Source organism: Trematomus bernacchii, unplaced genomic scaffold (assembly GCF_902827165.1).
Source record: "Trematomus bernacchii unplaced genomic scaffold, fTreBer1.1, whole genome shotgun sequence".
Lineage (NCBI taxonomy): Eukaryota > Metazoa > Chordata > Actinopteri > Perciformes > Nototheniidae > Trematomus > Trematomus bernacchii.
This window is the reverse complement of record NW_022988050.1, coordinates 10463496-10489209: the sequence shown is the minus strand read 5'-3', so window position 1 is coordinate 10489209 and position 25714 is coordinate 10463496. Positions and strand designations below refer to the sequence as shown.

At 41.9% G+C, this 25714-nt stretch overlaps 2 protein-coding genes across 5 annotated transcripts in view; one reads left to right on the top strand and one right to left on the bottom strand.

Annotated features, from left to right (window-relative positions):
- Positions 1-478: 478 nt before the first annotated feature.
- LOC117474105 (NLR family CARD domain-containing protein 3-like) lies at positions 479-8734 on the top strand. 3 transcript variants are annotated; one of them, XM_034120139.1, is made up of 10 exons: positions 479-570; positions 703-824; positions 1516-1656; positions 1727-1798; positions 1875-3672; positions 5142-5303; positions 5399-5572; positions 5711-5878; positions 7271-7317; positions 7410-8734. In XM_034120139.1, the coding sequence occupies exons 2-10, from the start codon at positions 779-781 to the stop codon at positions 7937-7939; spliced, it is 3138 nt and encodes a 1045-aa protein (XP_033976030.1). In that variant the 5' UTR covers positions 479-570; positions 703-778; the 3' UTR covers positions 7940-8734. The 3 variants fall into 3 exon arrangements, with proteins under 3 accessions (XP_033976030.1, XP_033976031.1, XP_033976029.1); XM_034120140.1 differs by having other exon boundaries at positions 686-824; positions 1890-3672; XM_034120138.1 differs by having other exon boundaries at positions 686-824.
- A 267-nt stretch (positions 8735-9001) lies between these two features.
- sec24c (SEC24 homolog C, COPII coat complex component) overlaps positions 9002-25714 on the bottom strand; it is a 21438-nt gene continuing 4725 nt past the window's right edge. For both annotated transcript variants that reach the window (XM_034120134.1, XM_034120135.1), the window contains 20 exons: positions 25258-25424; positions 23969-24688; positions 23396-23538; positions 20844-20952; positions 20491-20618; positions 19055-19193; positions 18196-18311; positions 17275-17399; positions 16746-16937; positions 16543-16636; positions 15914-16030; positions 15591-15761; positions 15314-15410; positions 15065-15210; positions 14731-14869; positions 13554-13672; positions 12864-13043; positions 11693-11878; positions 11376-11465; positions 9002-10858 (listed from right to left, as the gene is read on the bottom strand). In XM_034120134.1, coding sequence (XP_033976025.1) covers positions 10718-10858; positions 11376-11465; positions 11693-11878; positions 12864-13043; positions 13554-13672; positions 14731-14869; positions 15065-15210; positions 15314-15410; positions 15591-15761; positions 15914-16030; positions 16543-16636; positions 16746-16937; positions 17275-17399; positions 18196-18311; positions 19055-19193; positions 20491-20618; positions 20844-20952; positions 23396-23538; positions 23969-24688; positions 25258-25424 — 3319 coding nt within the window. In that variant the 3' untranslated portion in view covers positions 9002-10717. The remainder of the gene's footprint in view (positions 10859-11375; positions 11466-11692; positions 11879-12863; positions 13044-13553; positions 13673-14730; positions 14870-15064; positions 15211-15313; positions 15411-15590; positions 15762-15913; positions 16031-16542; positions 16637-16745; positions 16938-17274; positions 17400-18195; positions 18312-19054; positions 19194-20490; positions 20619-20843; positions 20953-23395; positions 23539-23968; positions 24689-25257; positions 25425-25714) is intronic.

Sequence of the window (25714 nt, the reverse complement as noted above, 5' to 3'; positions counted from 1 at the left end):
CCAAGATCAATGTTTCATTTCCATTTTCCTTAAATTAAGTTCATTTGGTAGTAACTGAAACATTTTGAAGAGCTGCGGTTTGTTCACGATGCCTCTCAATACAGCAATGACAGACTGCGCAGATAAAAACCCCAGCTTCCTGTTTTTGCACCATAAGACAGAGAGAAGGCAAAAGAAAGTTTTTTTCATTTGTTGAATAACACTCTACTTCTGAGTATACTTGATATTTGCCCATTGTTACATTACCCACTGCAATTATGGTAAAACGTATTAATGTTGGTTATTTTATGCCAGATCTTTCCAAGATCAATGTTTCATTTCCATTTTCCTTAAATTAAGTTCATTTGGTAGTAACTGAAACATTTTGAAGAGCTGCGGTTTGTTCACGATGCCTCTCAATACAGCAATGACAGACTGTGCGCAGATAAAAACCCCAGCTTCCTGTTTTTGCACCATAAGACAGAGAGAAGGCAAAAGAGAGTTTTTTTCACTTGTTGAATAACACTCTACTTCTGAGCCGCTGCTATCAACATCTGAATCAGATGGCGATCGCAGTTGTTATTTAGGCAGGTAAGATTTAACTTAATCTTCTAAAGCTGTTCGATTTTTAATATCAACCGTGACTAAACATGTATATTCTTTATCTAAAAGTATTTATGTTTTTTAATGCCGTTTTTTTAACAAGCTGGAAATACATCACAGGAACTGTACAGGAAATCTCTACAAGCTACAATAAATCACGTAGGCTTGCAACCACAAAGAAGCTGATGAGAGAAACATGGAGCAAATGAGTGTTGCTCATGAAACAGACGATGGGCCTCAAGGTAAGAATGTCAAAATAAAGAAAAATAAGTGCGTAGGGCAATACATTGCAAGTCATCAAGGGAAAAGGTTTTGTTTCAGAAGAGTTTGTTCCAATCCTTAAGATTTCAAAATCAAATTCAAAGGAGGTTTATTGGCATGACCATATCAAAAACATAGTAATGCCAAAGCAAGTTTTACAAGGTGTTGCAACATTGCAAATAAAAATAAAAAGAACACCAAACATCTATGCCAACAATCACATGTCATTAAAAATTAAAGAAAGTGTGTGTGTCTGCGTGGTTGTGTCGTGTGTGTGTGGTCACTTACTGATCCTGAGGTTGTGGCTGGTAAAAACACATTCTGCTGACACTGCACCTCTCTTTGGGGGTTTTCTGTGCACCTGTAAGATGCTTTTTAAGCATTCTATATGCATCATTTCAACTGGGTGTCTGTCCAATTGGGCCACATTCTGGTTGGAGAGAGGACACCACACTTCACTACCATAGAGAACAATTGGTTCTATGACAGATTCCAGTAATTCTAGCCAGATTCGAATTGGAATTTGAATGTAAATTAGATTTTTTTATTGCGTAGAAACATCAGACAGCATGAAATTAGCTTTGATAATAATAATTTTACCCCAGTATTCATTCACTACTCTAATTTGTTTTGGTAACAAACTGCTGAAATTGCATTTATGGCTTCCCCTAGAGATACTTCACTCTAATAAGGAAGTGGTTTATCATTTCCAACCCAACTGCACCGCTCAGAGTGGAGGCAATGTGGTTGCTCCCTCCATCACTGGTTCTACCATCACCAATCTGAACTTCATTATCACCTCAACGGGCCAAGGTAGATATCAGACATTGGATTAGCTAAGGCTAGGGTTTAGGGCTTAGCTAATGTTTTTCTTCTTTTGCAGGATCTATTGTTTCATCAAAAGAAGCATCGAACCATGACACTGCAGACCTCAGTGATGATCTGAAGCCCCAAAGTGAGTACTACTCTACCACATTTACCATAAATGTGCATTTCCTGAATGTATAACAAACTCAAAATAACCCTTAAAGCATTTCCTCCTTTAGAAGACAAGATCACAGAATGTCAAGAGCAATTGAAAGCTAAGCTGAAGAGGAAGTTTGGCTACTTGCTGCAGGGGATGATGACTGATGCAAACAGGACACCTCTCAATAAGATCTACACAGAGCTCTACATCACTGAGGGAAGAAATGGTGAAGTCAATAAAGAGCATGAGGTGATACAGTTTGAAATGGCCTCCAGGAAACATGCGGCCCAGGAGAAATCAATTCACTGCAATCAGCTCTTTGTTCCTCTACGAGACCACCCCATAAGAACTGTGATCACAAGGGGAGTCGCTGGCATCGGAAAGACCGTATCTACCAATAAGTTCACACTAGACTGGGCTGAGGGGGAAGCAAACACCAACCTGGGATTTGTATTTCCTCTGTCTTTCCGAGAGCTGAATCCCATGAAGAAACAAAGCTTCAGTCTAGTCGAACTTCTCAGTGTCTTTTTCCCGGAAACTAATGAGACAGGAATCTTCACGAATGCCAATAACAAAATGCTCTTCATCCTGGATGGTCTGGACGAGAGCCGCCTGTCTTTGGACTTCCACAACACTGAAATAGTGTCTGATGTGACGCAGAAGACCAACATTGATGTGCTTCTGATCAACCTCATTCGGGGAGGACTCCTTCCCTTTGCTCTCGTTTGGATAACATCTCGCCCGGTAGCCTCCAGTCAGATCCCCATGGAATCTGTTGATCTAGTGACAGAGGTGCGAGGGTTCAACGAACCCCAGAAAGACGAGTACTTCAGGAGGAAAATCTGCGACCAAAACCTAGCAAACAGAGTGATCGCGCATGTGAAATCCAACAGAAGTCTCTACATCATGTGCCACATACCAATCTTCTGCTGGATGGCGGCGAGTGTTCTTGAGAAGAAGTTGCAGACGACTGCGAGTAAAGACACGCCAAAGAGTCTTACTCAGATGTACATACACTTCTTGTTCTTGTACGTGGAGGACATCAAGAAAAGGTTGCCTGAAAAAACAGAGTCAAATGCAAAATGCATGAGAGATATGTTCATGTCGCTGGGTAAACTGGCCTTCCAGCAACTCGAGAAGGGCCACTTGATCTTCTATGAGAGCGACCTCAACTCGGACGGTATTAATGTCTCCCAGGCGTCCATGTTCTCAGGAGTCTACACACAAATCTTCAATGAGCAGCTGACACTGTGCGAGGAGAAAACGTTCTGCTTTGTGCATCTGAGCATCCAGGAATTCTTTGCTGCGTTGTATGTCTACCTCAAGTTCCACAACGACAACGAAAACGTCTTGGTAAAGAAGCCGTCCGCGTCAAGACGCTTGCTGTTCAAAGGACCATCAGAGGTCATCCTATACAAAGAAGCGGTAGAAAAAGCTTCGCGGAGTGATGAAGGACATTTTGACATCTTTCTGCGCTTCCTTCTGGGCCTGTCTCTGGAATCCAATCAGACTCTGTTGAAGCACCTGATGACCACCAACAGATCAAAACCAAGTACCAGGAAGGAGATCATAACACACATAAAACAGAGGATCAAAGAAAGCCCATCCCCAGACAGATGCCTCAATCTCTTTCACTGTCTGAACGAGCTGCATGACCACTCCCTCATTGAGGAGATTCAGAGCTACCTCAGCCCAGGCAGTCTCAACAAAGCCAAACTTTCTCCTGCGCAGTGGGCCACTCTGGTCTTTGTTCTACTGACATCAGAAAAGGAGCTGCGGGTGTTCGAACTGAGGAACTACACCAAGTCAGAGGAAGGTCTCCTGAGGCTGCTGCCTGTCATGAAAAAAGCCAGTGTGGCAAAGTAAGTGATTTCTAAAAGCATACAGCAAGCTCTTAAGGTCCTTTTTGAACCTGATGTTAAAGATATGCAGCTTTAGTGCTCGGATTATTTTAGAAATGAAGAACATGCGATCTAGGACACTTTTGAAAAGTAAACACTAGCCCACGACTGTGTGGTCGGGTAAGGCCTGATATACTTAGGCACGTTCACACCGGAGTACTTTTACCCCGTACTTTTCCCGTTTAGTTCCGTTAGTACCCCTTATGTCGCGTTCACACCAAAAAGAGTACTTAGTGCCGGGAACTTTTACCCCCATTTTTAGTGCCTGCTGAGAGGTGGTACCAAAAAAGTACCAAAAAAGTACCAATTGCTATTGGCTGGGCGAATTGCAAACCACGCCCCGTAAAACTCTGAAAAGTTTTTTGAAGCCGCCATTGTATTTGCTGACATTAGCATTATTAGCATTAGCATTAGCCCCGCGCACCAACGGAGAGAGAATAACTTATGGCAACGCAAAAAAACATGGGAGTGGTGGAGTGATGAGGAGGTGTCGGCGTTCTGGCGATTTACTCGGAAGGCTTCAGTAGAAGTCTCAAGAGCTGCTGGGACTCCCAGCAGCTTCTACTGAAGCCAGTCCCCAACTCCGGGGACTTCCGGCCGGGGACTTCGGGTGGCAGTATACGCCGTGAAGTTGTTTGCGGCCTGCCAGTAAACCCAAAGCAGAAGAAGAAGAAGTGACGTCAGCGGCTCATTTGCGTAATCTTCCCTCAGGGAAAAGTACTCCGGTGTGAACGCGATTGGTACTTAGTGCCCTGGGGTACTAAGTGCCGGCACTAAGTACGGCAAAGTACTTGGTGTGAAAGCGGCTCTTGAGACGAACTGCAGGATGTGGGAAAAAAAACACTGGTTGGCAGCTCAAGCAAGATATTTGCCTCGGTGCAATTGATACATAATAGGTAACAAAAAGGTTCCTTTGGTAGAAGATAACAAGAGTACTCCATTTAGAAATGGTAAAAAAAAGTAAATGTGAAACTTGAGTGGTTTTGGCAATTAATAGAATAATTGAGTAACGTGAAAGATGTCACTTGTAGTAACATACAAGTAACACACATTAGAGAAAATAATACCCTTCAGCTTTCAGAAGCGTTTTCTGTGTTTCTGCCACCATTGAAGGGTAAGTGTGTTCCAGCAAGTGTGCTTCTAATTTTCTGAGGGAATGTATTGTAAATGCAAGGGCTTTCATCAGTGGACTCATTAAGCAATAGGTAGCAACTTAAAGGACATGCTTTTAACAACTTTTTTACCTCAAATATCAATAACTTTGCCTTATTCCAAATGGAGTGATTGGTAATGCATTTTAAATGTGCATGATGTTAGGTGGCGTTTCACATTGCAGTTGTTTAAAATTGGGAAGCTTGTGCTCGCATAAGATCCCAGACATTTTGTGATTACATTATACTTCCCTTTCTCATACCACTTTCTTCTTGCAGTCTAAATGCATGCAATCTTACTGCTGCTTGTTGTAAAATCCTGGAGATTGGCATCCACTCATCCGAAATCAGAGAGCTGGACCTAGGCAACAACAACATCACAGATGATGGAATATTAGTGCTTTCTGATACATTGAAGAACAGCAAACTTGAGAAACTCAGGTACAGTATAAACCCAACAATAAGTATATATTTTTAAATCCCAGAAAGTCAAATAAAGATGTTTTTATCAAGCAGGTTATTTTCTGTTTGTTTAGACTGAAGAGCTGCAACCTAACAGAACGCAGCGCCAGCGTTTGGGCCTCTGTGATCAGCTCAGACGCCAACCAGCTGAAAGAACTGGACCTCTCTCACAATGACCTCATGGACGTTGGAGTCAAAGAGCTCTCTGTAGGGCTGGGGAGTCCTCACTGTAAACTGGAAATACTCATGTGAGTGCCTTGAGTGAAATTACATTCCAGATGAATTATTTAACAGCAGAATACTGAACAGAGCCAAACATGCAAATTCAGTTGTTACTGTTGTTGATAACGGAGATCAGTTGGATTAAATGTCTTGGTGTTTTGAAGGTTGGCCTGGTGCAGCGTGACAGAGGAAGGCTGCACTTTTCTGGCATCTGCTTTGAACTTTTCCCGTCTCAAAGAGCTCGACCTGAGCTACAACCACCCGGGACCCTTGGGCCTGCAGCTGCTGTCTGCGCTGAAGGAGGACCCTCGCTGCAGCCTGCATGAACTCAGGTAGAGGATGATAAAATAGCCAGCAAATGTAGCTTATCACAGATGTATTGGTATCAGTACAAGGCACGTGCAGAGGATGTTAGAGAGGAAGTGGCTCAAAAGCATAAAAGGGCCCACGGTCGATTTGAGTTACTAATTAAGAAATATATATATAATGACAAATGTTTGTGACCATGTTAAATTAAGATTAAAATGTATGTATTGAAAACAATCAATGATTAAGGGTTTCAACACTGCTTCATGATAGTTATTTAAAAATAAATGCAAAGAAAGGAAATGTATTTTAAGTAAATTCTCTGAATACAGTAACTAGCCCAGCTCTGACCTCGCCCTCTGAATGACAGAAGCTCTGTGCTCCTGACAGAAATTCACTTCCTCTCTCGCTTTTCCTTTTAACACCTTCTCCATGAAGGCATTAGTCAAACTTGCTTAGGCATTAAGAAAACGCTGATATGTGCTAGACACAGGTTTAATTTTTTCATTGATTTAAGATCGTATTTACATACAGTAAAAGGCAAGCAAACACACTGAAAATACATACAACTTATTTTGCTTCAGTATTAAAAGTTCAGTAGCTTATTCAGCTGGATAAAACACTGAGCAATTTTACCCTCTATGTAGCCTAACGTTTTTATATTCTCTCAAGTGAAGTTGTCCACAGCTTCAGCTGTGCCTTAAACAGTTGGCTAATTGCACTGTTCATCATTTAATGCTAATGTTGTTTACTTCAGGCTAATTCACTTTAGCTAGCTAGCTTAGCCTAGTGCCAGCGCAGCACTTATTTCTTTACCGCTATTCACAGTGTCAGCCGCCACACACACACACACACACACACACACACACACACACACACACACACACACACACACACACACACACACACACACACACACACACACACACACACACACACACACACACACACACACACACACACACACACACACACACACACACACACACACACAACCTTACACCAAAGTGCAAACTGTTACTGTTTTGATTTGACAACATTACATTGAGTTATTAAGGTTTTATCTGAGTTACGATTTAACCATTCAATACATTGCAATACTAAAATATGGTTGAGATGATTTTAAATTCATACTTTGGATACCGCTTTTAAATATTCTACTTTATAACTTTAAAATGTATCACTTTATGTAAAATATTTATAAAGCCTTTTGCTGCATTATTGGTTATGGAGGAAAAACACTTAGTCGAAATCTCTGGGATTCAAATCTCTGCTGCATTGATTCTGATCCTTTGAAGACAAACAAAATCATTGGGAGTAGAATAAGAGTAAAATGTTGAATTGGTCAATTACTGTTTTAACGATATTGTTTTCAAGTGACGTACGTGTCAGATAACTGGTCTTCTGTTGTCTTTTAGTGTGGAACAGTGTGGTGAATCCAGGATTCAGCCAGGTCCAATGAAATGTAAGTAACCAACACTCACTCGGCATTGATTGACATTCTTTAAGTCAATTATCGAATACAACTTGATTATCACTCTCGATCTGTTTCATCAGACACCAAGGAACTCACCCTAGACCCGAACACAGCACACAGAGACCTCTCTCTCTCCGAGGGAAACAGGAAAGCCACGCGTTGGACCAAGCAGTCGTATCCTGATCATCCCGAGAGGTTTGACTTCTGGACCCAGGTGCTGTGCAGGGAGGGGCTGACGGGGCACTGCTACTGGGAGACCGAGTGGACAGGGAGAGCCTTCATAGGAGTCGCCTACAGAACCGTGTGCAGGAAGGGAGAAGGTCACGAATGCTGGTTAGGCAAAAACGACTCTTCCTGGGGACTTTTCTGCACCAAAGAGCGCTACCAGATCTGGCCCGCACACATGCAGGTTGATTTAACCCTCCCACCCAGCTACAATTCCAACTCCAACAAAGTGGGAGTCTATCTGGACTGGTCTGCAGGGAGACTGACTTTCTTCAGGATCTCCTGTGGTGCAATGACCCTCATCCACAACTTCTACACCACCTTCACTGAGCCTGTGTACCCGGGGTTCTGGCTGGGCTGGGTGGACTCCACAGTGTACTTGTGAATATCAGTGTGACATAGTGACACTGAGGTTAATCCAGAATATCCACTTGTATCCATCAATGTATAGGAAGTGAAAGTTTGTGGACCACTTTTTGAAAGCCTTGGTTTTGAATTGCAACTCCCACTTTTGTGATCAAGGTTCTGCTATTTTATGTCTCATGTACTGGAAGGCAAATCAGGGTTTTCATGGACTACCATTTCATATTCATTTTTAACCTCAGCAATATTGCAGGGTTAACTTGTTACCTGTCTGTTTTGTGTTGTTTATATGACTTTGTTGGGCACTCTAGTCTAATGAATAAATATGTGGCTTTAAAAAATAAATAATCATCAGTGTACATCTGGTTCATTTAACCAAAGTCAGAGCTAATGAATCGATGGCACTCTGCCTATAGATAAAGTTCTTTATTCAAACTTCCTTTCAAAAGCTTACAGGTCATGTGACCTCATGGCTCAGCTGAATGAATGTGTGTCTTATTTGTGCAGTTCATAAATGATAACCAGTCACTGGGTAACAAATGTGTATTGAAAAAAAATAGTTATTTAAAAGAGGAATCCTGAATCTGCTTACATACATTCATATGAAATAGACTAAAATCCAATAAAAAAGGGGTGTGTCTTACTTGTCTAGTGTAGTTATACAATGCTTCATTGATTTGGGGTCATAAGTTCACATGACATGGAAACTATTGAAAAGATTAGAGACTTTCATTAAAAACTGCTGATTTGTTGGTAAAAGTTATTCATATATTGATAGAAAAAGCACTATAATCCAATAAAAAAGCTGTGTCTTATATTTCATGTGCATTTAAAATATCTGGTATTGACTCGGAGTCACTTGTTCACTTGGAACGAGAGACATTTAAGTTAAGATTCCTGAACCTAAAAACCCCTGAATATGAACATATTAATCAGAATCTGAACTAATATTCCCACATTTATCTGCAGGGTAGGCTGTTAAGAGGAAGTGAAAGCAATGTTTCACAAAATGTTATTATAGAATATATATATTTCGTAATATCACTTTCCTGAAATAACAAAAAGAGAAGGATGAAGCACAATGTGTAGTTTCACTTTAACAATCATTTTATTAGCAGTCCCAAGAGGCAATGAAAAAAAAGAGGACAAATCAAAGAGAAAAAAGGAACAGAAATGAACAGTCAAGACGGTGGGCCAATCGAAGTCAGTGAACGTAAAGACGGAACAGAGGGCTACACACACACCAAATAAACACAAAAGTCACAACGTTAAAAAAAAAGGACATTAAGTGATGAATAAAGATTAGATTTAATCTCACAGGTAATGTATAGTGTGTGAGTGTGTGTGTGTTGGCTGATCCCTCTGTTCCTCAGCAGAAATTCACCAGGACCGACCCCACATTCAAACACACACACACACACACACACAAACTGACACACTCATTCACACATATATCAAAAAGCCAGTCAGGGCGTCTTCCTCTCTTCAGTAAAAGCCAGGATTTTATATTTCGGCCATTTGTGACAGCGAAACCAACCATCAACACACCACAGCTGTCCAGGCAGTTATTTAAAATTGTTTTTCTTCTATTCATTCTGTACAGATTATATATTTTATTTACACACTGAACAACATCAGTGCGGAGACAACTTAAAATCTAAACATTAGCCGATATATCTGCAGTCGTTCTGCACTTATTTCTGTCTTCTAAAAAAAGAAATCGGCTTTGCTTTTTTAAAGTACAATTCTCAGAACGTTTGATTCTTATAAAGTCACAGCACTGCAGCAGACTGAATTGACCCTAGAAAGAAATCATGATGATTTCCCATCTATTTTGTGTCAGTCCTTCTCTTTGCTGCATAGACGTTGAATAAATATAGGCCCCCTCTCATTCCAGAATCATTGACAGTGAATTAAAATGCACACCTGGTTCATCGGTGACCAAACATCTGAGCCAGATGTTCGCAACAGTAACGGAAACTCAACTGAAGCTGATTTAAACAAATCCGGATTATACCAATTACTGTATTAACACAGAAGCCTTTATTTTCAGTTCACTTGTGGAAAATAAAACCAGATTTTACATTTCAAGATACTCCTTAAATCCATTCTGTTGTCCGACTGACCTGTAACTTTTTAATTCGACTGCTCTTACTGAAAGCAGGAAGTAAGAATAGGGGCAATGGGTGAATAATCCTCTCACATATTTACACACACACACACACACACACACATTACAGATGATTGGAGCAGCATGGGGAGGGGGGTACTAAGGCCATGATTAAAGGGGAGAAGAGACAGAAAGACCAGCATTTATTTAATTCCATTTGTGTTATGTAGATGTCCTTCACTCTATTGGGATTCAATCATATAAAAAGTGTTTGCTATCCGAGGGTCGTTAATAAACCCAAAACAGCCTTTCAGTGCTAGTAATACAGACAGTTCACCGACTACAGTCAACACCCGCCGTCACTCACTCAGTCTGTTGCATACATAATAGTTCACTTGTGTATATACATTACTCTCCCTCGTCAGTTATTTTGCTCCTGCTGTGTTGGAGAAGTACATTTGAGGGAAGAGTAAAGCTCTATGAACACCTCTTTCTCACACACACACACACACACACACACACACACAACGATGTCTGCCAGCTGGTGTCTCAGCAGACAGACAGCAAGGAGAGCTTTAGTTTATTAGGTTTAAAAAAAAAAAAAAAAAAAAGATAAAGCGCTTTCTTTCACAAGGAAGGGTAAACCGAGGGAGGGGAGGGCCATACAGGTGAAGGTGGGAACGTGTAGGTCTAGCTGAGAAGCTGGCGGATCTCCTTGTGCATGTGACACAGGAAGTCCACGTATGACGCTCCCCCGCAGACGCTCTTGTCCTCCACCAGGAAGTGCCTGAATATCAGCTCGGCTTTGTCTTCCTGTTTCACCACCATGAGCTGGAAAACAGGAGAGACGGGGGCGTGAGAGCGGGGAGGGGGTCAAACCTTAAAGTGCTGTACCATCAGGCGTCAAATACTGCCAAGTAGGGCTGCATTTAGGATTATCTTCTCAATAAATAAACTAATATTCATATTTAAGTAATGTTTTCTGTTTAAAAAAATGCCCATCATAACTCCCATTTCCATAAGCCAATTGTTGAGAACGTACATTATCCAAAGTGTTATTTGCAATCTTCAAAACACTCCACTTGGGTTAAATATGTAATGTTTATTTTTAGACCAATTTCCTGTCTGGCATCTTTTGTGAAAATGAAAAAAATGTTTTTTGTAGAAAACCATGTTTATATACAATATATAAGTAAGGCATCATCAGATAAGTATTTTTGTTGGTATTGATGTTGAAACTCAGCCACCACATTGGCACAGACATCAGATATTTTTCATTTCAACGAGGCAGGACAAAGTGTCAGAGTTAAAGACTCTCGAGCAGTAATGAGGAAAATAAAAGGTTTACCTTCATGTATCGTGATCGCTCTGCTCTGAAGGATTCGATGATCTCTCTGAGTCTCTGAGAGAAGGGGTTGTCCAGCTCTGGAAGACTTGTCTGAAACAGAAGAAGTTATTTATGATATATTGTGTAATTTGTCAGGCCAATAAAGTGGAAACAACCTGCTATACTATGTACTATACTGATGAAGTAACAAAGGAAATAAAGCATTATACATTAGAGAAGACTTGGTTACAATTAGACAAGAAACACAGGATGAATGTGCAGGCAGTGGCTCAGTCAGCTAAGCTCCACAACATGTGAGCAGCTGTGCGTCCTCTCACCAGGCTCGGCTCTATCTGGCTGAAGTTCGGCGTGCCGAAGATGTTGAGCAGCAGCTCCTGCTGGACGCTGGCCCCCACCCACAGGAAGAGGTGGAGCCCCGTCTCCAGGAGGTACACTCCGCCTTTAGACAGCCTCTCCTCGGAGTCCCTCACCGCCATCGGCAACGACCCGGTTTCCAACTTCGCCTTGTGAAGTCAAAGAGGAGGAAGAACATTAGAGCAACATGTTGGTGTTCCATCTGCTGATCACACGAAGCATTTAGCCTCAAACAGCTGATCTCTGACGGGAGAATTGTACTTAATGGCAGAGGTAAACACAAAGGCTTGAGGGCACTCGGGTAAAGATATATATGTTGTATGTATTTAATATTGCCTTTTTGCAGCTAAAAAAGATGAAACTTAGAATAAAAAACGAATAGAAATGAATAAAAAGCCCCAAAAAAAGAGCATTAAAATACAACTTTTCAGTTTGAACACTAGAGTGTGCAAAGCTTACAGGTTAAAGCTTAGTTTTTAATATTGGGGCTCACTGAACTGTAAAGTAATAAGCACAGGCTAAATGAATGGCTGCCAGTAGCGCTGTGTGAATTAAGGCAGCAATCATATTCAATGCAACCAAGGCAAGAGCACATTTCTAGTGGATTTACTTAGACACGAGACGCTGCTTTAACACAGGGCTGATTCAGTTTATAATACTGCAGACTCTGCATGAGAACATTACACACATTACAGCGTTCTGATGATACAAATAGTTGTGATGGAGGAAAAGAGCCTTGTGTCTGGTTCTTTGTTCTATGAGAGCATAGTCACGCAGATATATTTTCATCTGCTTTAATACTAAAACTGTACTGTGGATAAGACACAGGCTATTATTATATTGAGTACGAGGGAAACAAACACTGTTTTTTGATGGAAACGGATATCAAATGGTAGCCTTGACACTTTGATGATCACAGAAAAGCCTCTGCCCGTATGAAATGCGATTTCCAATGCCACATTTAAACCATTTCTCATCCTAGACTCACATTTACACCCTGGTGATTCAACTTTAAGCTATTCAGTATTCTGTGAAGATCGTGGACATTGGCACTGAGCCAAATAATACCTGTGCAAACCTTTGTGTTATTGTGTGTGTGTGTGTGTGTGTGTGTGTGCGTGCGTGCGGTCTCACCAGTGGCAGCAGGCGGGGGTAGAAGAAGACGTGGCTCTCGGAGACGTCCATGCAGCTGATCAGCTGCCGCAGGTAGGCCCTGTCGTCCAATGAGATGTCAGCCCCCGGCTGCAACACGTCACTCTTCAGCACGCAGTTCAGATACACCGGCAGCAGCTTCATGCACTCAGGCAGGATCAGCTGGAAACACACACACACACAGAGGTATGGTTATAAATGTAAACAAGTGACGTTAAAGATTCTATTCTTCTAGTTAAACCATGTTGAGAGCAATCCCTCTTTTATTCTACATTTTATATTCAGCAATGTAAATGGTGTGTTAATATGTTTGAAGGAAGAAACTAAGATACTTTTGTATTTATATAAATGAAAATACTTATTTATTTTTAACCATGGATGTGTCCTGCTCGTCTCTATATTTAATATGTTAGCTAACTCTTTTTGATCTGCTATTGCTCTACGGCTGTAAATCTCCCGGCTGCGGGACTTATAAAGGATTTCTAAATTGAAAGTGCATTTGCTCCCTAAATCTATTTATTTTTTGACTAAAACAAATAATGAGCCTGAGAAATCTGAAATTAAATGTACTGTCAAATGGGATCCTGAGAATAAATCTGCTTATGTTGCATATTACAGTCATAGGAAGAAGCCCTGTGCAGTGCTGATAAGACGCAGTGAGGGTTTTATTACCTGACCAGCTGACGAGGGGCTCGCACAGTTCTTTCGGTAGCAGGCCAGGATCTGAGCACACTGGTTGATCAAAGTTTCTCTCACCGCCTTAGTGTGGTTGGTTAGGAGGCCTCGGAAAGCTGCAACAGACAAACACTTGCATATTAAAATATTGAATATGATAGCCGCATATAATTATCATATAATCCACCACCAGGGACCAGTGTTAAAGGTCTCCTATTATACTATTTTTAGGCATATATTATAGGTCTCAGATGTATAAAAAGCATGTCTATGAAATGTTTTGCCATTGTAGCCGTGCCTCATACCTCTCTATTTCAGCCCTGTTAGAGAAGTGCTGATTCTGGGTCTGACGCTTTAAATGTAACCCGAGTCGCTGCAGGCCACGCCCCTTTGGAGCATGCAAGCTCAAATGCTTTTTACCACAAGGTGAGTAACTTTTTATATCCAGCTTTTTTACACATATTTTCTCCAGTACAGCGTTAGCTCTGAGTGTTAGCGATGCCTGCTAATGTAAACACAGACCAAATTACATCCAAAACAAGTCGTGCATTGTTTCTGATACAGCAACTTTTCTGATAGGGGAAGATAGGGAAGTGGGCCGAACGTTGACAGGAGTTCAACGTTAAGCCAGATAATATTTTAGTAAAGTCGTCATGACCGCAGCAAATCTGGATCAGCTCCGTTGTACCCCCGTTTTTAGAGATGTGGGTAAGGAGGAAAAGAGAGAAGGTTGCATTTTCTGACACTTGTGAGTCTTCTTACACACCCGGGACACATTTATGTATATTATGTATATAAAGACATAAAAAAGTGCATTTTGCACAATAGGTGACCTTTAAGTAATAAAAGGCTTATAACATGCAACTTCAAAAAGGATGTCCTCTCTTAAAGAAAACCATTTTACAGCTTCCTTTCTCCCTTGGATGGGGAGTGAACCCTGCTTCAGTCTTACAGAGCTGCAAACATTCCTCCCAGCATGCCGAGAGGAACAGGTGCAGCTTCCTACTGTTGGACCATTTGCAGCTCCACTGAAGCAGCTGGGGTTGGCTTGATAGTATTTATAGAAAATGTGACTCATTCCTTTGTCCACTCATAACTTGTTGAGACTTTTTAGAGTACAATCGTGGACATTTGCATTCCGCGCTCTCTGGATTGAATGAGAGCGGGTCCTCACCGTATTTGGAGAAGAAGTTGATGATTGTGTCCGTCTCACAGTTGCGGTAGAGGTCGGCCAGCTGAGAGCAGCAGTTGACCGCCATGTTGTGGACGCGGAGACGCCTCTGCCCGCTGCAGCTGGTGTACAGCACGGCGCACTGCGGGGGGAAACAGGGGTCAGATTAACAGACTGATTGATTGGATGTCAGCCATGTCAGATTAGATGGCTCCGACCACTACAGAACTAATCTGTATCCCTGCTGTTAGGAAGTACTCAAAGCTAAAACTAATCTTGATTTTGAAACTATAAAAAATGTGTTTATTTTATTTTTCAAATGATTTTGGTTGCACACCTGCATGAGGGCCCCCGTCTCCTCGCTGAGCTTGTCGTCGTGTTTGAACTCCACAGTGATGGCCTTGTCGCAGTCCAGGCCTGCTAGCTCCACGTCTGTGGTGTTGCTCATGAAGAAGGAGCCGAAGAAGTCTGTCGCCCGGATACCTGAGGGGAGGGGAGGCAGGAGAGGGACATTCAGGAAGTCAGGTGTGATATATATCAAGATGGGACTGGCATTCTGTTTTGATTTCAGGTGGACAAGCCTCACCTGTGCTGGTTCGCACCCTCATGACGGCGTCAAAGCCCACTAGTTTCTGAACGTCTCGCCTCAGATCGTTCAGGAATCGATCCCTGTCCGACTCAGCCTGGGAATAACAAAACACACCATGAGTTACACACCACAGCTACGTTTAACAGTGTCAAATGATCTAGCTGGTATTTTAACAAATCAGAGCATTATAGAGGCTCCAGTGGATCATAAAGCTGGGGTTGCCAAAGAAAGCCTGCAGCTGTATCAGAATAAGGAAAGAGTGATTTCCCCTCACCTGGAAGTATGTGTATTTGTAGATGGAGCCTCCAGTGGAGACAGGAACCACTCCTAACGTGGCAACGTCCACATACTGGTTGGGGAAGAGGAAGAGATCCACACAACAGCCCTGCGCTACACACTCCTTAGCCAGGGTGTTGTAGAAACCCGCCTGAGACTGGAACAGAGACTGAGGAGGACAGGGAAGGACAGGAAGTCAGTGTGGAATATTTCACTAATATATGAAAAATGTTGCCCTAAATAAATGACAGATAAATATTAAGTTGCAACAAACAACATGTAAAATGTCCAATACAAGTGAATATAAAATAAACTCGCTACCTTCTCCTTATCGGTCCCAACTAGCTTCTTGTCTTCTCTGTTCTTCAGTTTTCCCGGAGCCTCTGCGATGGGCAGAGAGGTGTGGAACACAAACAGCTTCCCTGAACAGTCTGCAGCCTGAGGAGGGACACACAACATACAGATCATCACGCATGGCAGCAGACTAAGAATATAGAGCATTTACCAACGTTAGGCAGAAAACACCAGCGCGGCCTGATCACCACTCTAATCCACCATATTGTTTTTGGTTTGAATAACTGGTGGAACGCCACACACAGGGCTCAATAGTAAGCTTTGTATGTTAGTAAAGGGTATCTTTGGGTCCTTCCTTAAGGAAATGTGAAGGTTATTGACTTAAAACAATGCCATTTCCACATTATGTTTGGACCATTATTATGCTATAGGTAAAACTAAATGATAAACTTGTCAAAGTAAAATCATTACTTTAGTATCGATAAGCAGAAACTTTCAAATAATGTTTCTTCAATTACACTTTTTCACAAATAGGCCAAGAGAAACCTAATTTTAATAAAACAGTTTTTGACGTCCTGTTTTCCAGTTTGGAAATCTGAAAAACACGGATAAACCGGGAAAAATCCCTGTAAATGTAAGTGGCACTATGTGCTGACCTTGAGTGCCTCCAGTCCCGCCTGGATGACAGGTCCAAACACTGTCTCCGTCTCCCTGGTGTCCGCAAACATCTCTGGGATCTGGTCCAGCAAACTGGAAAATCACAAACAGTGTGTGAGTGAACCCGATCCATTTGTCTGTCCTTACACACCGTATTCATATGTCAACGTGTGTGTGTGTGTGTCAGGTTTTTTGTACCCACCTCTCGATAACTTGCCGGCTCTCGTTGACGTTGACCAGGAAGCCGTCGAGCAGAGGCACAAACATGTCCGACACATCCGACACCACCAACATCTGCGGCTGGGCCAGGCTGGACTTTACGTTGTAGAAGTGCAAAACCTTGTTGTAGGTGACGAAACCCACCCGCACCACGGAGTCCATTTCTGGGTTCTCCCTAGACGCAGAAACGGTTGGGGAGAGGGAAAATAGTTAGGTTTGTATTTTCTGACAGTAGTGAGAGTATAAACTGTCTTTTAAAAAAATCCCCCTCATAAGAGGAAGTGTTCCTTCCTCCCTCTTTATCTCCTCTTTTATTCTCTTTCTTCCTTTTCGCTTCATTGCCTTTCACTCCCCTTTCTTGTGCTTTCTCCATATCTCCCTATTCTATCCTTCAAATTGGATCTTTCAATCAGTCTCTTCTTCACTAGTTTCCCTTCTCTCCTCTCTTCTTCGTTCCCTGCTTGTTTTTCTTTCCTCTTGTATATATTGTGTGTGTGTATGTGTCCGAGTACCTGGGCAGGTAGTCGAGGAGGGTCTTTAGTTCCTGGCACACGATGTTGACCATGCCGCTCTTCACAGCGTTGTAGGACACATCGATGAGGAAGATGAAGGCTGGAGGCTGAGGGATCTTGTTGTTCTGTTACAGAAGAGCACACAGTTTGTATTAAGTCACGCGTAAATGATCTAGAATATGGTATGTTACATATGAGTACCATATTAACAGAACAGACAGGTTCTTATATTCAACTCTTTGATTGTCTGAGAAGCATTAAATGGGTGTTTCAATATAAAAACAATAAGAATCTTTTAGGTCTTTCTTTCTGAAAGCATGACAATTACATTTACATTTTCTATATATGGCAATAAGCCAAGTGTAAAACCTGTATCTAAAATGTCATGTTTAGTTTTCATTAAAACCACCAAGAGAAATGCTTTAAAACAAATATAAGGCCTAAACATTCAAATGAAATCTCATTCAAATCAATTTAAAACTATGTGTGGGTACATTACATTACTCTAATAACTACATTGGTTAAAACTATACCAATATGTACCCAGTATCCCTCAGGGTAAAAATGACTGTATTGTTAGGATGCTCTACGACAAATCATTTAAAACTGAATGCAGATGAAATAAAAAGTAAACCAAGCCACTTTCAGAAAGACTTTGCTTTTATGACTTAATTGGAATATGACTAGCTCTTTCTGCAGTTATTTGTTAATGGCTGTGTTTATTATTGTGTCATTCTGACCTGTGATAACATGAATGAAACCAGATTCTATTACAGATAATGACTGGTGGAGATCACTGAAGGGAATCATGGGTAAACATTCCTCTGCAGAAGAACTTTATACTACTCAAACAGAGATCTGGGAACAATGACGGTTGCACAATCTGAGTCCAAAGGTGGGTTTCCTGCAGGAAGGACCTACCTTACAGTAGTCGACAGTGGCCATGAACTCGTAGCTTCCCAGCGAGAGCTCCGGCCGGTCGTAGCAGTCCACCCTCTTACCAGTGTGGTCCAGATGCTGGAAGTAATGTGGAGGCACTGCGGGAAAAGAGGAGGCAGGGCAATCAGTACAGTGATTTTAATTGAAAAGGTCTCCTATTATACTATTTTTACGCATATATTATAGGTCTCACATATATCAAAAATATGTCTCTGAAGTGTTTTGCTCCAAATACCAACAGATCACCCATTCTAGCTGTGCCTCAAACCCCTCTATTTCAGCCCTGTTAGAGAAGTGCTGATTCTGGGTCTGTAGCTTTAAATGTAACCCGAGCTGCTGCTGGCCACGCCCCTTTGGAGCATGCATGAGCTCTCCTCTGGGAAGAGCGAGGTTTCTACCCAGATTGTCAGCTAAATGCGGCTGTGATTAAACGCCATAATATGTTCCAAACCACATCAAGGATTATTTCTGAAACAGTATGGAGCTCAAATGCTTTTTCTCTTGCGGGTTTACCACAAGGTGAGTACCTTTTTATATCCTGACTCTTTACACATACTCTCTCCAGTACAGCGTTAGCTCTGAGTGTTAGCGGTGCTTGCTAATGTAAACACAGACCATATTATGTCCAAACATTTTTAGTAATGTCGTCATGACCGCAGCAAATCTGGATGTGGGTAAGGAGGAAAAGAGAGACGGTTGCATTTTCTGACACTTTGTGAGTCTCCTTACACCCCGGGGGCACATCATTATGTATAAAAGACATCAAAAAGTGCCTTTTGCATAATAGGTGACCTTTAAGGAAAAAAACGATGTTAATACACAAACAGAGACACAAACTCACCCTCTGTGAGGCAGCTGCAAAAGCCACACTGGAAGCGCCGCCCTCCCTCTATAAACTGCATGTACGGACACATGTAGGCCTTGCAGCGGTTGCAGCGGATCGGACCCCCCTCGCCGTGGTCCACCAGGTATGGAGGGGTCTGACAAGAGATACAAGGAAAGGAGTAAGAGGAGTCTTATCCAATAACACGAGACAGACTTCATCTAAACCCTGATGTGGAAAGAATGACTGAGAGAGGAAGTCATGAAGAAATATTTACACCATGTTTTAGACAAAGTGTTTCTTTGCCAAAAATGATGTAACTGAGTTACACTTGTGTAAGTGATAAGTGCATAAAACAAGGTCATGCAGCCACTCCCACCTCTGGGATTTTGAGACAGATTATAGCACTGCCACAACCGGCATCCTGTCATAAAAACCTCAGAGGCTGCAGGCATTGCCCTGAAATTAATCCTTTTTCAAATCAGGTTAAGGGTTAAAAAGGTCAGTGGAGGATAGAGCTGCTCGGGGGGGCTCGGATGAAGAGAGACACAAGCAAAGGACGCTTGTTGTTGAGTCAGACAGTAAAGATTAAACTGATTCAATTCATCATTTTCTCTATAAAATAGGTTTTATGTTCAAATGTATTTTTTTTTTAGCACATGTCCAAGGCCAGAATATATTCGGTTTATTGTCAAACTTAATAAAGCTAAATCTAGAAAATGTTTGCTTGAATTGTTTAAGTAGTCCAGTAATAGAATACTTTGTTAAAGCTCTAAGCACAGACAACAACCTGGAGTGTAATACGCTATAAATATTTCAGACCGAGCTCTTTGCATGGGAACCTTTTCCAGCCTTTCTCCGTGAAATGCTTCATATTTTGCATCTGGCATTACAATAAATATTTATCTTCTTTCTTAAATAAACTGAGAATTCATAATCCTCATTCCCATATCAGCCACCACCCCTTTTTACTTCTTTAAGGTCTTTAAGGTCCTGCTACTATTTACATGGCCCCCCCCCCACGATACATGACTATTATATTGTTACTCATATCATTTTAATTATTATTTTGTAATTTTTCACTCTCTTTTTGTCTAATCCCTCAAACGCACACACAGACTGTTTTTCTTTTCTTTTTTGTCTTCATGTATATTTTGTAATTTGTCTTTACTTGTAAATTCACCTATCTGTCTTCTGTGTATCTGTGACACTGTACTAGTATGCACTTGTCTTGTAACTCCTATATCACTAAATAAAATTACAAAAAATTAAATAAACACAGATAATCTCATAGATGATCTTGTGACATATAAAAACATCTAAAGATCAGACAAAAGAAGAAGAGACTTGTCTATATAGGGATAACAAAATGTAAAAAAATCAGGTGAGACGGAAGATAGAGGAGAGGAGAGGAGAGGAGAGGAGAGGAGAGGAGAGGAGGGGGCGTCGCTCACCTCATCTGGGGGCAGCGTGGCGAGGGGCTTGATGACGGCGGCCAGAGGCACCTGAGACTGCTTGGCCATATCGGCCGTGCAGGGCATATTGTAGGCCGTACAGCGAACAAACCTGGGACTGGCATTCCCTGAAGAAAGTCAAAAACTATACATTAATATACATTTTTACAAGGTTAAGTTCTTCAATGTTTTTATCAATGTTTTGCAAGTAATTACGAATGGAAAGAAAGTCAAATTAGGGATCATTCTGTGAGAATTTCATCAAAAATGGTCCTTTTTGCAATATTTGGTTGACTGAAGTGTATGAAAAACACTTCCAGCATATGCATGCTTTAACAGGAAGTAGAACGTACCTTGGTCTTTGACCTGGAAGTTGGTGGTGACCAGCGGAGGGGCCTGACCTCTGACCCCTGTGGTGAACGGCTCCGTGCTTTTAGCCCTGTCGTCCTCTATTACCTGGATCTAAGGGGGGAGGGGGGGAAATATATATTTTTACCACTCATGTTTATAGCATAAAACAAACATGTAAATGTATTGCCACTGAGTATCACAAAAGTATAAAAGAGGAACATTGAACAAACATGCAGGAGATGACTTCCACACGACCCCTACACACACATCTGCAGCTACTGAACACACACTGAGAACCCATCAACATCTGTGGAAAAAACAGTCTGGTCGTGACTACGGTGACTCTTTGAGAAGGCGCAGGAATGATCAAGGCATGCCATTAATGCAAGACATTGTAGGCAAGTGAAACATCACAGGCTTGCATGCAAGACGCAGAGAGGCGGTGGCTGTCTGAGGACTGACAAACGATAGAAACGAAAGTACTCTCAAGTTCTCTACACTACGATAGGCTGCGTCAGTCCTAACCGAACACACAAACAACAAGATAAATAGTGAGGCAGTAAAGGGTGACCGTCACAGCGATTTAATGCAGTGCACATGATGATAAGTAGAGGAAAAATTGACAAACTATCAAATAAAAGTTTGAGGAATTGCTTTAAATGACAACATGTAATTGGGTAATGTACAATTTCTGAAAAGATGCCACAATAAAACACCAAAAGGAACTTAAAGGTTATACAAGAGCTCCGTGTTGAATCTGTAGGGATACAACATGTTCATTTTTTAGCTTTAGAGGCGCTGGTTGTCATTGTTAGACAGAGCCAGGCTAGACCCCTTCAGTCTTTATGCTAAGCTAATTTAGCTGGATACTTCATATTTTGTGTATTATGTGAGTGGTATCAATCATCTTAATCTCGGCAAGAAAGCAAGTAATTGTATCGCAAAAAAACATACTATTGCTTTGAAACAATGTCACTTAAACCGGGCTCTCATTTGGACTGCAAACTTTTTTTATTAGGGCAGCACTGCTGTTAAAACGCAAATAATGTATGAGTGATAAATGTACGGCAACAGTTGATAGTTCCCTTCCTTTTAGAATAGGGCTACACTGGTGAAACATGGTAATGAGCAGGGATGACTGAGCCATTCACAACATTCTTTCTTCTTCTTTCCAACACCTTTCACATATCCCTGACTCTGAGGGGTGAGGAGAGCAGGCGGGGGGGAAGCTGTGAGTGAGTGCAGGCAGGCGGAGAGGACAGGGTGAAGCGGAGGAAGAGGCAGGCACTCAGGAGACTTACTGGGCTGGGGATAGCGTCTGGATCTATTCTATGTCTTGATTTCTGCACAGCCGGCATGTCAGACGCTTGCTTTACATTCAAAAGATTGTCCAGCAATTTGTGCGAATCAGGACAAAAATAAATAAAATAAAATAAAAAAAAGAGTGAAAATATAAAAGTGTGAGAAGAGAGTAGTCAGCAAGACTCTGCTGAGTGGCAGGCAGCATTGTTGTTATTCAGACAGAAACTGATCAGAAGTATTGATTATTGATTAGTGGTATATGTAAATAACAGTCACAAGCACTAGAAGATATAGACACCGGGAGCCTGTTTGACACACATGCTAAACAGCTTTAAATGTAAAGACAAGGTCAAAATATAACTCTTATACTTTTGTGGTGAAAAAGCTTGGCAATATGTAGATAATCAAAGGGGGAAACATTGCATATACTGTGATATCCAGTAGTGAATGTCCCAGGACGAGAAAAACAAATGTTTAATTTCATTTTAAGCTAAAAGCACATGACATTAAAAATCTCTCTTTTTAATTAAAGATAAGTCAGCATTAAAAATGACAAAATGAATACAAAAAACAACAACAGGACAAATATAGTCCCACTAAAAGAGTCAAAAAAGAAAACCGCTACAGATATTTCAATTCTTGTTTGAAAGATTAGTAAAATTGTTATAATTCACTAAAACATTGATATAATTTTGTCAAATTAATAATGATATCATCTAAATTCCTTTTTGACCTAAGCATCACTTATTGACAAACACTTAGGTGGTGCATGCAACATCACATACACTCAGTGGCCACTTTATTAGGTACACTTGAACAATTAAATGCAATTTCCTACTACAGCTCAGCCATGAATGCAAAACTTTACAATGTTAAGATTGAGTGAAATTGTCAGAAATTCTGTTTAGGTGCTACTTGTCTGGCAGGAAGAATAGCCAATATTCGTGCTAACAGAGATCCTAATACAGAGAAAGATAGATAGGTGTACAGAACGGCTTTATATCGAGGTGAATGTAATGCAGCTCGGTACACCACTATGTCCTCCTCATTAATAGGCATCAAGTAAATAAAGTGGACACTGAGTGTACATGTCACTTTCAAAACTCACTCAGAAACTGTCATCTTTGCTCACTACTTCTTATTATCTCAAAAGATGGTGTGAAAAACAGAGATGGCCACAGATGTGTGTTTCGCTGTAAACTAAGACATTTGGATTTGAGAAGGACGCGTGTGTTTGTTAGGGTTTGCTCACCGGGCTAGGAATGGCATCGGGGTCGAGTCGTTTCTGTGCAGCGGGAGCAGGAGCGGGCGCTGGTGCAGGAGCTCCGTAGTTTGGTTGACCGGGATAAGGGCCCGCATAGCCAGGCTGAGCGCCCCTCACCTGCCCAAACGCACCTAGAGAAAACCATCACAGGTCTTTTTAGCTACCACATATTGTGAAGTATATTCTGAACAAAATATGACAATATCATTCCGACAATGATCAAAGTATGCTTCAAATAGCTACAAAACATTCTAGAATTACTTTACCTGACAATTAGTTAAGAAACTAATATTTATATTGCATTACATCAAGGACACATTTTTTTTCTTCTTAAATAGGGCAAATCATGAGATTCCCTTAAATAAATAAATAAATCATAAATCATTTTTGAAAATAGCAACAATGTTTAAGTCTTTTCTTCCTTACATGATAAGTACTAGTTATTATTTGTGTACTCTTCTCACGTGAGCATTTTGACAGCTTTTTCAAAATACTCATGAGAGAATATTCACAAAACCTTCCAAAAAAATGGCGTTAAAATCTTATGCCTGGTCTCCTCACCGTTCTGCTGGGGGGGGTATCCTCCCTGCATGCCAGGCTGAGGCGGGGGCTGCTGCATGGCCCCCGGGGGACCTGGGGGGCCCTGGGGTCCTGGAGGCAGGTGGTTGCTCTGGGCCATGGAAGTAGGGGGCATCTGAACTCTGGGAGGAGGGGGGCCTGAGTTGTAGGGGGATGGCTGGGATGGAGGGGGCTGCTGTTGGGGTGGCATGGGGCCTGGGTACTGGCCAGGGTGCATGGAGGTTTGAGAAGGAAAAGACCCGGGCTGTGAGGAAGGAGGGGGGGCTCTAGGTGGGAAGGAGCCCTGAGCGGGGGGAGGCGGGCCCGAGTTGAAGGCAGGATGGCTGGCAGGTGGAGGTGCTGAGGAGAAGGGGGGCTGGGCTGGGGGGAACGACTGCTGGGGCTGGGACATGGGGGGGGCCGGAGCTTGGCTGGGTGGAGACACGGGACCCGAGTAGGAGGAGGGAGGAAAGGTTTGCTGAGAGGAAGGAGGAGGGGGAGGAGCTGTAAACTGCTGCTGGGAGGTGGGGGGAAGAGGAGAGCTGAATGGCTGTTGAGAAGGAGGTTGTGGTCCTCCGTAGTATTGCTGAGGAGCTGCGGGGCCGCTGGGAGGGGGAGGCTGGGTCGGGGCAGCGGACGCAGAGGGGGGCGCCTGGGTGTAGGAGGGGGGAGGGGGGGCAGAGTAGGGGGCACTGACAGGAGGCTGCGAGCTCTGAGGCGGAGCTGAGGAGAGACGGCAGACACCGATTAGTTCCAGGAGACATTAGGGCTGTCATAGGGCCGACCCAACACTTTATTATGACGTTCACATTCTATATCCATATTCTAATGCTGTGCCGGGTTTTAGCATGTTCCTTCATTCTGTTTAAAGCTTGTATTTCTGCACAGTTGCAGATAAAGATAAGGCAACATTCTTTTGATTAGTGTTTTACTATTTGTAGAATAAGATTCCACTGGTGGCTGAGTTTCTAACTTGTGATCCAAACAAGTCCAGTCAATTCAAATTGTATTGAATAAAGATATGTACTTGGCAAAATACACAAAATGTTTTAATCTAATGGAACATTTTTATGTAATCGATATTTGTTGGTGTTAAGCCCCTAAAAAACTATTAATTAACCCCTGCTAAAAGAAATTGATTTAATACAAAAAATACTAAATCCTTCAATACAATGATTCTCTACTAAAATTGATTTATAACGAGGATTCTTTTGAGGTGATAACGTCATAAAATATGACAGTACACAGATACGTTTTGAGTACACTTTGAGTACAAATCCATGCATAGTTACCATATCCTGGCCCTGCAGGAGTCGGCGGTCCAGAAGTGATCTGCATCCCGGTCATCTGGTTAGTGACCTGTTGCATTGTGGGTTGGGGCCCGTAGTGTTGGGGATAGGTAGGTTGTGGCCCTGACAGGTTCACAGCTCCCTGATTGTATGGCTGAGACGCAGCCGGCCTGAAAGAAACACAGAAATCTCTCAGTGTGTGTATGTGTATGTGTATGTGTATGTGTATGTGTATGTGTATGTGTATGTACATACTAACTGTTTTACATTGCACTTTTTACAGGGGGCTGATTTAATGTCATGTAAATAAGAAACCTGGATTCTGTGATCAGAAAAGGGGATTAGGTTTCTGCAGCTAGTTTTCTTCTAGAAACGCTGATTTCTTGGCCATGTTACGAGTAAAGGAGCGATCATAAAGTATTAGTGGGTTCTCCAATTAGTTAAGTTGTCTCTAGAAGTC

Bases quoted from the DNA above. Each gene is read 5' to 3' on its own strand.
- LOC117474105 (XM_034120139.1), top strand. From the start codon at position 779: ATGGAGCAAATGAGTGTTGCTCATGAAACAGACGATGGGCCTCAAG. The intron at 5,304-5,398 runs GTACAGTATAAA...CTGTTTGTTTAG, and splicing joins AGCAAACTTGAGAAACTCAG to ACTGAAGAGCTGCAACCTAA. The intron at 7,318-7,409 runs GTAAGTAACCAA...CTGTTTCATCAG, and splicing joins TCAGCCAGGTCCAATGAAAT to ACACCAAGGAACTCACCCTA.